The sequence below is a fragment of the Thunnus albacares genome, chromosome 20 (assembly GCF_914725855.1).
Source record: "Thunnus albacares chromosome 20, fThuAlb1.1, whole genome shotgun sequence".
NCBI lineage: Eukaryota > Metazoa > Chordata > Actinopteri > Scombriformes > Scombridae > Thunnus > Thunnus albacares.
In genome coordinates this window covers 22,309,651-22,322,014 of record NC_058125.1, presented here as the reverse complement: position 1 = coordinate 22,322,014, position 12,364 = coordinate 22,309,651, and the positions used below count along the sequence as shown (strand labels likewise).

General features: G+C 41.7%; 1 protein-coding gene across 2 annotated transcripts in view; it reads right to left on the bottom strand.

Moving 5' to 3' along the window:
• Positions 1–12,364, bottom strand: part of LOC122970967 (PH and SEC7 domain-containing protein 1-like) — a 77,307-nt gene that overhangs the window by 48,593 nt on the left and 16,350 nt on the right. The window contains exons 4-7 of one of the 2 annotated variants that reach the window (XM_044337346.1): positions 10,750–11,284; positions 9,933–10,400; positions 2,575–2,769; positions 598–678 (exon numbers count right to left, since the gene is read on the bottom strand). In XM_044337346.1, coding sequence (XP_044193281.1) covers positions 598–678; positions 2,575–2,769; positions 9,933–10,400; positions 10,750–11,284 — 1,279 coding nt within the window. Of the gene's footprint in view, positions 1–597; positions 679–2,574; positions 2,770–5,141; positions 6,872–9,932; positions 10,401–10,749; positions 11,285–12,364 lie in introns of those variants that run through there. The other variant, XM_044337347.1, reaches the window with a different exon arrangement.

Here is a 12,364-nt window from a genome sequence, read left to right as displayed (position 1 = left end):
AAAAGGAGATTTAAAATCACAAAGTAGTTCTTGTTCTTTAGCAAGTTATCACAGTTTTACCCCAGTTTAACACTGTTAAACACTGAATACACTGAGTGCATACAATTACTTACAGTATACTGTAAACAGTACAAACCATCACCCTAACTGCAAGGCCGAAGCTGCCCTCTAGAGAGCAGTGTTTAACAGTGGAGAGCATTCATTACATTTACACTAACAAAGATGGTATTAAGATATAAAAAATACAGCTTTTCATCTAACTGATACTTCATCAAAGCAACCATCACACAGAGGGAAGGACTGAGACAGGATGTTTTGTCCACAGTCACAATTACAAACATGTGGACTTTCATTTTTTAATCATAAGACAGTTTTTTTTGGGGAAAATACAAGAACATGCAGACAACGGGTGGTTATTTGCCTGACATTCATTTAACATTTAGCAATTATCTAGCATCATTTTATGTGATCAACAGGATCGCAGGGAATAGTTTATTGTCTGGCAGAGCAAATATATTGATAAACTATTAATATTTGTATAATTATTTGTACTGACAAATGTCCAGTGTTTTGTTAATTGTATACTATTGTTCTCACCGCAATGCTTGATCAAGAGCGAGGCCTGTGAAGTTGAAGAAACTCAGATATTCTTCTGCCACCATACGGCTGAAGTCGTTACTGTAAACAGTCACACAAATATTATATTATTATAATATAGTAATGATGATAATATAAGGAGGAATATAGTAATACAAAAAAGAACATAGGAATAAGAGTCAGACACTCAAATGCTAGCTTTCTCAGCTCAGTGAATGGTCTCACTTTGGGCTGTCAGTCAGTGTGCACTGGCACAGTCAGCTTGAGATGTAGACCGGAGGCCACAAAGAAAAAAAAAAAAAAAAAAGCAAGAAAAAAGAGGAGATTCCCAGGGTGCATCTGTCAGAAAGTGAGGAAACCCTTTAATCCCAAATTCTTTCTCATGCACGAGCAAGCAGCTGACGGACTGATGGGCTGATGGAGCAGCACAGCACTGGAAGAATGCAGATCAACTAAAACACAGCACTACTTTACGTCGGCAGAATTTAAAGTGACTTTAATAATAAATACAGTAAATGCGCAGGAAACTGAATGTGTCATGGCTCTAATAGATTAGCATTCATTAAATAAACATATGATGCAGTAGAAAAGGCTCTTTTTTCAATAACATGCAAATTACAGTACAGTGTTAGTGTACTTATAATGCTGGTTAAGAGGAGTACTGCAGTATATATTTTGTCTTTAAGATTAGTAGGAGTACAATAAGTATTGATATTGATACTGTAATATTTTGTGGAAGATGTTGAAATAATGAGGGTACTTGTATTAGTAGTAGAGATAATTGTTATTCATGAATAAACAATGATAAATTGACACCCAGGTAGAAATAACTACAACAACATTACAACATTTCTTAAGATATTTGATGTATGCTTGCTACTTGGTGGGTGCCAACAGTCTAGCTTGTGTGTAAACATTAGCTTACCACTTAGCATTTTCCAACTGGTAACTAATATGTTGCTAGCTTTTGAGACATTGCTAATAGTTGGGTGTGTAGCAGATGGATGCTAAATAGTTTCTGAGGTGTTACAAGTGTTTCTTATGTGGTAGGTAGTTGGTTGCTAAGGCGTTGCTGGGGTAGTGGATGCTATGGCTTTCAGGGCTATTGCTAGGGCTTCAGTAGGTGGTTACTGGGCTGTTCAAAATGGTAGCTGGTTGGTTGCTAAGGCATTGCTAAGGTGATAGTAGTGATTTCTATGGCTTTCAGGGCTATTGCTAGGGCTGCAGTAGGTGATTGCTGGGCTGTTCAAAGTGGTAGCTAGTTGGTTGCTAAGGCATTGCTAGGGTGATAGTAGTGGTTGCTATGGCTTTCAGGGTTATTGCTAGGGCTTCAGTAGGTGATTGCTGGGCTGTTCAAAGTGGTAGCTAGTTGGTTGCTAAGGCATTGCTAGGGTGATAGTAGTGGTTGCTATGGCTTTCAGGGTTATTGCTAGGGCTTCAGTAGGTGATTGCTGGGCTGTTCAAAGTGGTAGCTAGTTGGTTGCTAAGGCATTGCTAGGGTGATAGTAATGGTTGCTATGGCTTTCAGGGCTATTGCTATGGCTTCAGTAGGTGTTTGCTGGGTTGTTCAAAAGTAGCAGCTAGTTGGTTGCTAAGGTGTTACTAGGTGGTAAATATGGTTTTCATGGTGGTTACTAGGGTGGTTGCAGTGAGTGCTAGTCCATTTCCACGTGACTGATAACCAGTTTAATCTTTTTGGGCTGTTGCTAAGACTTTCATAGGTGGTTGCTAGGGGTTTATGGACAGTTGTCTAGGCATCATAATGTAGTTGCTAGGTGGCTGCTATGATGTTAACGTTCAAAAGCATTGAGTTGGATATACATTGACCTGGATGACTGAGAATCTTCACAGACTATGGTGTTACCTGGGAGTTAATAGGTGGTTGCTAGGGTGTTTGGGATGGTAGCTATGATAGAAAGCACACATAACAACACCTACATAATAACCTCACAACACAATAACCCTCTAGTAGCTCACTTCTTGCTGAGGTGACGCGCCACATCAGACTTCCTGAAGCCATCCAAGTTGAAGAGACGTTTGGCCAAACGTTTGGCGGCCGCCACGTCGGCACGGTGACTGCCATTGGTGAGGGTGTCACTGCTGCTCAGACCCAGCCTATCACTGAGGTCCTGGTCCAGTTCCGAATCTGTCGCCAGGCGGGCCTTCTCCCTGCTGGAAGGGTGGGTAAGGAGGGAGGGGTGTCAGAGGTTGAAGAGAGGGGCAGGATTAGTGAGCGACTCAGAGGAATAGAGAAGCAGATGGACAGAAAATGATATGGAAAGGAAGGGAAAGATGGGAAATGAAGCACATTATGGTGCAGAGATCCAGGAGCGAAAAAGTGGGACGCGGAGAGGAAGAGGAGTTCAATTGACAGAGGTTGGTAAATAATTGAAAAGAACAGAGAGAAAAGGATAAAAGGGGGAACAAAGAAGGATGATGATATAATAATAAAACTAATAACTCAAGTATATCAATAATTTAATAACACTAATATCTGATTTATGCACCACTGAGTTTCCTGCTGAACACGATGTTTTAAGACAAGAATAGTAAAATACACAATGGCGAGGTGAAAAAAAGAAAAGCTGATGATGAGGAGAAAATAGCTTAAAAGAGAGATAAATATCTGTTAAAGGATGAATGGTGAGTGGACGGAGAAGGCTGATGAAAGAGGATTCAAAGACGTATGAATGGAGAGATGGAAGGCGGTCGGAGATTATAATGAAGAGCAGAAATGAATGAGTGCGAATATGCAGTAGTAAACAGCGCCTGTATTTAACAGAACTCATGCCAATCATTTTATATTCTAACACATTTGGCATGATTATATACTTTAATAACTAGATTCAAAATCTCCCCTTTTGCAGGCTTCCTTGCAGGCTTCCTCGCTCTCTCGTTATCACTTCCTAATTAAGCCCCTTCAAAGCATTAACCAGTTCAGAAGTGCAAAACTTATTACATCTGAATTATTCTGTGATAATAATTTAAGCATGTTATGTCACACTGAGCCAGAATTGAGCTACTTTTCTGGTTTCTGCTGGAATATGAATGACAGAAACAAGGTCTCCGAGTTCATTCACTTAGGATTCGACGTGATACTCAAAAGTTGTCGCTGCCGTCCAGAGCTGTGTGACCGTTCTGGTCTTGCCAACTGGCCAACGAAAACAATGACAGCCCGACAGCTGAGAGTTGTATTCCAAAAAGCAAGAACACTTCCTGAGAAAGCAATTGGGTTTCTCAGCATGAGGAACAAACCAAGTAAACCCACAGCACAGGACTTTGCTTCTCACACTTACACATCTATATTCAGTATACGTGTCAGGTGAAATCACACCAGAGCAAACAGTAATTAATAATACAAGCTGACTGGTAAAGAAAGCGACAAGGGTTCAAGGGTCAACTTTGCTTTCACAGAGTACACAGAAGAAAAATGAAGACGAGAGCAGAGCAAACACAAAATTTAAGTGTAAGTCTTTGCAGTTTTAAAACAGGGTATTCAGATCCTTTACTCAGGTAAAAGTGCCAATACAGTAATATAAAAATACTTAATTACAAGTAAAAGTCCTGCATGAAAAATCCTACTTAAGTAGAAGTACATAAGTATTATGAGCTTGATGTAGTTAAAGTATTACAGTAAAAGTAGTGGTTTGGTCCCTCTGACTGATATATTATTATATATGACATCATTAGATTATTAATAGTGAAGCATCAGTGTTAGAGCAGCATGTTACTGTTGTAGCTGCTGGAGGTGGAGCTAGTTTACACTACTTTATATACAGTTAGCTAGTTTAGTCCATTGGTTTCCAACCTAGGGGTCTGGCCCCTCCAAAGGGTCACCAGATAAATCTGAGGGGTCGTGAGATGATTAATGGGAGAGGAAAGAAGAAAAAACAAAGCTCTGATACACAAATCTGTTTTCATTTTTTGGACTTTGCATTTTTGCTTTGCATATTGGATAATTTTACTTCTTTCAGAATTGAATGGTTATTCAAATGAAACCATATGAGAGGTTCAGAGTGGATTCACTATTTGGTGGAGCTATTAACTGTTAACTCATTGACATCTGAAATGTAACAAGGCATACCAGCTAGACTCTGCATTTTTGTAAGAGGTCACAAGCCAGAACAGTTATGAACTGCTGGTTTAATCTTTAACAATGTGTTGTATTTTAAAAGCTTGTTATATTATCCGTTGTGTCACCTGAAAAGTATCAAGCTTTCAATAAATGTAGTGGAGTAGAAGTAAAAAGTTGCAAAAAGTAGAAATACTCAAGTAAAGTACAAGTATCTCAAAATTGTACTTAAGTACAGTACTTGGGTAGTGTATTAATCACATAGTTTTCCCAAATAAAATCTACTCGGCCAATCTGCGGCCCCTTCATTCCTGAACATTGTGAAATCAAAATGAACCGGCTGACACAAAGCACAGCACAGCTTCAGATGCCTACGAGAGCGTTTGAATCTTCCCTCTGGCCAAACACGAAATTCAAATTCTCTGAGATACATGACAAACAGGTGAGACGGGTTCCTGGGTGGAGATCCTACCTGTGGCAAGACCGCCTAATCGTCAAATACCTCTCCTCTCCGACTACAGGTGAAGCATGACAGCAGAAGACAGAAGTTGTCCTCATTGCCGCCCCCTGCCCAGCACCTCTCCTCAGACTGCTCGCCCGACTGACCCCTCCTCTCCTCCTGTGCTCGTGACCTGACCGCATCACCGTCCAGTCCACCCGTCCGCCCTTTTTCCTGGGGTCTGAGAGCGCCAGCTAACGCGGCTGTACACCTGTAGTCGCTCCCAAGAGGCCTGCCGTCTCTGACATTCCTCTGCTTGGTTTGGAGTCTTTCTGAGACTTCATGGGTCACCCCCTTCTTTTTTTTCTCTCCCCCCTTCTCTCCACTTTCTCACTCTCCCTCTGTGTTTGCTGTCATCTGATCTTCACAGCGAGCCTCCTTCCCCCCAAAGTAAAAGAGCTGTTTGTCCTGCAATGCCTCTTGTCTCTATCTTTTTCCCCTCTGAGTCTGTTTGCTGTTGTTTCTGTTCCCTCTTTCCACTCCTCCCTCCTCTCTTTCTCCCTCCCTGTTCCACTGTGTAAACTCTCACTGTCCCCTGCTGACCTTGGATTCGAAGCATGGCATGAAACTTGGCTTGTCTATCGCCTAGAAATCCCCCCCTCCTCCTCCTCCTCCTCCTCCTCTCCATTCATTCCTCCCCCTTTCTCTTTCACTGCATCTCCAATTACACAGTCAGTATGTCCATCCTTTCCAAATTCCAGCCTGCCTTGTTTTTGGTGTGAGCTTTTAGCACACCTACAGAGAAAACAATGATGTGAGGTGTCAGGTTTAAACTCGCAGGGAGATCCAGCGTTTGTGTGTGTGTGTGTGTGTGTGTGCCTCTAAACAACCATAACTGCCCACAGGAAAGAATAGTTGGGCTTTTGTAAACGTCTGAGGCCATTGTGGCATCTGTTTACAGCATACACTTCATCAGGGCCTGCAGGAGAGTTCATAATCGTAAGATTAAGCCGGCACTGTAGCTCAGGCTGCGCCACCTGTTCGCATTGTCTCATCAAGAGGCAGCACAATGCCGAGAGGTCCTGAGAGAATTCCCAGTGTCAGCCGCTGCTTCAACGGTATCCCTGCATAATTGAAGCCCCTCTCAGTCTGCTGGGTAGCTCAACACAAAGAGCCACTGTGTAATGGTACAGAACATCTGAAAAGGGTGATGTGAACGAAGGAGGAGGTGGAGGAGGAGGAGGAGGAGGAGGGGGGGGGGGGGGCAGGGGAGTGAAATTCCAACTTTTATCAAAGTATGGGCAAGCCTTCAGAAATATTTGTCTCGTTCCTGGATTCCACCGCTGCAGGGCTGCCAGAGTTGGGCTGGACATGAAAGAGTGATAAGAACAGTGCTAAGCAAACATTCACCTTTACCTCTCTAGTGTGATGTGGTTCTCATAAGAGTTTTATAGGGAAGGAGGAATGATTACAGCCAGGAAAACCTCTTTCCGTGTTCATATGGACACCTGACTGTTGTTTAAGGAAGACTTGAAAGATTGTGAACTTGTCCTTTAAGTCTTACATTCTGTTCACATTTAATTTTGACCCATATTTACATTTCAGAGCAGTAAAAACACCCTAAACATCTTTGTTTTAGCCTGAAATTTCATGACTTTTCCTAAAGTGACCTCGAATATAGAAAAATAGGAATATTTCAACTGTTTTATTATTATAATTATTATAACCAATATATTATTTGTGTGTAGCTGATACACATTTTTGTACATAGCAGGTGTTCCAGGAAAAAAAATGTTGTTGCATTCTTCACATTCAGTATAATAATAATTCATTGTGTTGGCTGTTGTGTTCTCCTGTTTTTGGTGAAATAGAACCATAATATAGTGTGATTGTGAATGTAAAACCTTAAGAATACACTCTCTGCTCTCTGAAAGCTTCATTAAGGATCAATCACCAACTTATTAATGACCGATGATATATTTATGAATGAAAAACAGATTTGTGATTCAGAAGTTTGGTATAGAAACTAATTATGCGGGAATAATGAGAAGATGTGAAGAGTCCGAATATGAACAGTATGTAAAAATAATGAGAGCAAAATAAAGCTGCTGTGTTTTTAACCATTCATGAAGATTTTTACATTAAGCAACTGAAATTTGAGACACACACACACACACGTTTCCATCACTTCAGGGGACATTACATTGACTTGCATTGATTTGCAGTCATTTCCTGGAAACTCTAATAACCTTAACACTAAATAAAGTAATGAAATACAATATGGCAGTATGGGGACTTGTTTATAGTCCCCAAAGGGGAGGTGAGTTCCTGCAGTGTGATTGTGTAAACAGATTTATGTCCCCACAACGTGAGTAATACAAGTACACACAGACACACACAAATACCTGCATTAAAGTCTTCTCTCAAAAAGCGCTTATCGCTGTCCTCTTCTGCCATCTAGTGGTCTGAGCAACAAGGTGACCCAATGCAGTGAGTCTACCTCTGCAGTGCTGTCACACTAAATTAGGGTGACATTCACAAAGCCGGTCTACCTCACCGTCACACGTCACACGTGAGCACTGTAGCAGACATTTCCCACCACAGCTGAGCAGCAGCGATAAACAGACTGACTGACACTTGTCCCACATTTCTGCTTCGCCGTATGAATCTTTCATATAGAGCATCTTGCAGGGTGCAAACCGGATAGAGACAGCTATTGTGGTGCTGTTTTATAGTGCATGAATACCGCATAAAACACAAGGACAAAAGATTTTGAATTTGAGATTAAGTCTCCTGAATTGCAGGTGGGACTCTGACAGTTAAGGTGAGTCCCTCTTTGCTGCAGCAGCCATCTGCCTCTGTCTAACATGCTTACCTCACACATACACACACACAAACACACACACACACACACACACACAGAGCATGCACGTCACATACAAACCCACCAAAATAACCCACCAACAAATGCAAACATGCACACACTCAAACACGTATAGACACCCCGAAATGTGCACAGATGGACTCAGACTCAGACGGCAGACAGCAGAGGGACCACAGGCAGCCTTCGAGCGACCTTCACTCTAAACTACTCGGCTCCAGAATAGCACTGCAGCACCGCTCTGCACAAGGAGAATGACACAGACGGAGACACTCATTCATCTGGACTGGGAGGCTGGAGGCTGACAACAGTCCATTAACAGGGTTCTGACCTCGCAGGGGAGGAATTCAAAACTGCATTAATACTCAATTAGCGTCTGCAACTTGTAACTGCTTATGAAGTTTCTGAGCAGTTTATTTAAAGGAATCTGTTTAATATTAGACCCATTTAATTTTGAGTCTATCCGAGAGCCTTGTAATATTCAGTATAATGATGTGATATATGATGATGTAATTCCAACACTCAGAGGAATTAATCTGCCGCTTTAAAAGCCTCCACTTTTCCGGTTTCAGGCTTTCCACCAGATTTTGGACGCTGGCTGCAGAGATTTGCTCCCACTCAGCCACAAGAGCATTAGTGAGGTCCAGCACTGATGTTGGGTAATAAGGCCTGGCTCTGAGTTCATCCCAAAGGTGTTGGACGGGGTTGAGGTCAGGGTGCGGACGAGTTCTTCCACACCAGACTGAGAAAACCATTTCTTTATGGAGCTGGCTTTGTGCACGGAGGCACTGACATGTCGAAACAGGAAAGGGTCTTCACCAAATGGTTGCCATAAAGTTGAAAGCACAATAGTGTCTAAAATATCATTGTGTGCTGCTTCTGTAGCATTAAAATTTACTTTAATTAAGGCCCTTACCAAAACCATGAAAAACAGAACCTGTTAAACTGTATTTCAACACAACTTCAGAAAGTAATAAACTATATTTTTTGACAAAAAGTTGAGATTGTATTTTACACAAGAACTATTGTAGCTTAATTTATGATTGTTTTGTTTTTCAAGATGTGATATACTTGATAGGATTAGAGTCATCATGCTGTTAGTGTAGTGTTATGCATTATTGAGTCTTAATGTGATTATGGATTTTATGTATGTGCACTTTTTTTTTGTCTTTGAAGGGTTGTAAACATGTTTATATGGACCACAGAAGAGCAGCTACTGCAGCAGCTACAATACAGTAGCTAATGGGGATCTAAATGACCAAACAGGTGATTCTGCTCATATATTTTCCTCCTTTTTTAAAATTTACAGACTGGGAATAAAATACTGCAATTGCTACATTAAGAATTATCTAAAGCTTTCAATTTGACTTTGAGTTTTATAGACAACTGAGTTTAAACACCTTGTGCCTTAAAGCAGAACAGCTCAGTGTTTAAATATATGTAATACAACACAAAGTATCCCAATACCACCATATTGATAATGTATGGCAAGCGATCTTATTATGATGCTGAATTTAAAGCTGCTCTAATCAATATTTTTATATTAATAATGGATTGAATGACTACAAGTGAAAGCAGGCACATAGCAGGCATCTGTTTTCAGCAAAAAAAGGCTCTGATAAACCGACTGTGCACAACCTGTCCAGCACCAAAACGAACAGACAGACAAAGTTAGCGACTAGCTGGTGAACATAGAGGAGCATTTAGCAGCTAAAGAGACACATATTTGTCTCAGGAGTCCGTGGAGACCAAAACAGATCTATAAGGAGAGAATATTTAACTTATATGTTACAGGTGGCCAAAAACATGACTTTCAATGAATATTAATGTTGCTCTGTGTCTGCTGGATGTGCAAATAGGCAACTATTTGCTAACATGTTGTCCATAACAACTTTATAAGTTATAAATATGTCAATGTTGTGTTGCTCGATACACTAACTCACCTTGGCAATGAGAAAGACGGGTTGCTGTACCAGCTGCTCCCCAGGTGTGTGCAGTCTCGTCCTCTGGGTGGCGTGTCGTCAGAACCGCTGCTCAGCCTCTCGCTGGAGGGGGCTCTGGTGGCGTCCGAATCCCCTGTCACGGTAAAGATAGAATCAGAGAGACTGGGCCTCTCATCGTGTGCCAGCGGGGCGAAGCTGAGCTGGACGATCTGCCTGGCGCTCTGGCAGACCGGCCCGTGGATGGCAGGAGTTAATGTGGGGAGGTCAAATGTCAAGACAGTTTGCGTGCTCGAGGTTAGTATCTCCTCGCTGTCCAGACTGTTGTATGATGTCCCTTTGGCTCGGTGGGACTCCATTATGCTCTCAAAGTGGCGGCTGAAGGTGTCCTCCGCAGCGCAGCGAGGGCCAGAGACCAAGATGGGGGATTTCAGGGCTGGATGGTGGTTGTCGAAAAAAGTTTCCATTGGTCTGGACAGAGAGGGGAGTTTCAGTACACTGCAACAACACAGCTGTGTTTGTAAAGAAAAGCTTAAATGTACGTTAACCGAGCAAGTGTTTAAGAAAAAGAAACTGAAACTATAAAAGACCGGCTTTCCCAGCATGCTGAACTGTTAGAGGGCTGTGTCTAATTAATGCAAAAATGTCACCGAACCTGTTTACGATCTACTGTAAAAGTAGGTTATGGGTGAGATCCAAATTAAGTTAAAATATGTAGGTCAGGGGAAAATTCTGCGTCACCAGAATGTCTGTGAACTTGTGTGCGTTTACAAGCTTGTTTATGACTGTGGTTGTGTGTGTTTTCAACATGTGTGTTCACCTCTTCAGACGGTGGCCGAGCTCCTCCTGCGCCGCATACTTCTGCTTCCTGTTGTCTCCTTGCATCCTAACACTGGCCCAGCTCACGATTTCTTCCTCTTCCTCCTCATCTTCTTCTTCCTCCTCCTCCCCCCTTCTTCCCCGTCTTCTCCTCTCCTCCTCCCCATCTGTCCTCCCATACGCCAAACCTCCCAGCGGGCTGCTGCCTGTCCCTGAGTTTCCCTGCACACTGCGGTTACTCCCAAATGCAGAGTCGGCGTCATCCTGCTCAGCCAGCAGCACCTCGTCTATGTCTGTCTCCCTGTAGCAGCGCAGCGGGACGGCGTCCAGGTCGGTTTCTGAATACTTCAGCGTCCGGCGGATGATGCCAGTTTTGGGTGATGTCCCAATAATGGTGGGGGGAGGGGTCACCAATTCTACCTCCACATGTTGCACCTCGTGATTGGCAGAAAGCAGAGGAAGGGAGCAAGGGGGAGTCGGGGTGGGAGACTCACTAGAGTTACCACTGGGAGGAGCTGTGGAGGTTTCCAGAGAATCTGCAGGTAGAGAAAGTTAAATAACCTTTTTGATTTCTAATATGCTATTTGATATTATATGTTCCAACTGCAAAAAAGAAACATATATAGATAATTTGATTCTTCTAATAGATGGTGCTGTGTCATAAAATACAATTAAGAGCTAAAACAGAGTATTGAACCTCAATATTTATTTCTTACTGACCTAAATGTGTCCGTAACACTGATGGTTGAAAACTGTCAAGTTCCAAATGTTGTTTACCTGCTCTTGATCTTATATTTACTGACAGAAATCTTAAATTATTCTAACTTTGAGAACGCTCACACAGCGAGGTCAACTCTTCACCATTCCTTTATTTATGGATTTAACAAAGATGATTGTAATGTTTTGAGTACCTTTGTATTTCTGGTGATGTCACATGAATACGACTATTTACAGTATAAAGAAACTAGAAACAACTACTGATGGAGGCAAGATAACTGAAAGCATGATTTATCGAAGAAAAGTTGTGCTATGTGTTTGATTTTAGACTTAAGGCTGCACCAATCGATATTTTTATATCAACAGTGGATAAAGTGACTATGGCAAGGACGACAACTAGCTGTTGAACATAGTGGAGCATTTAGCAGTTTACATGTTTGCCATATAAACATAATGCAGTGATAATATGTAATTGTTGTGTTTACAGCTTGTTGTGCTACACCCAAGTCACCCCAAAAAATTATTACTAGGGGTTTAAATAATAATTTTTCCAATTTGAGGCTGCATTTAAAGCAGGCAAAGTTCTTGCTTGGCTGCTTGTGTTTACACATTTAAATTGGAGTCTGGCTTCTTTTGGGAAATTAAAAAGTTTTGGCATTAGTACCAAAACTCAGATATCATATCTGCACTAACATAGATTTTTTTTTCAAATGATTCCCATTATTAAAGGCACAGAATGAGATATTACATCTGAAGTTGCCCTAAATAAAATACAGTGATACTGGCCCGCAGCAGTGTTACTCCACTGGCTTCTCTATCTCCTTTAGATCCCACCTAAATGATTCCCTTGTGAAGAATTAAGGCAAATGAATAAAAAACTCCTTTAGTTCAACACTGGA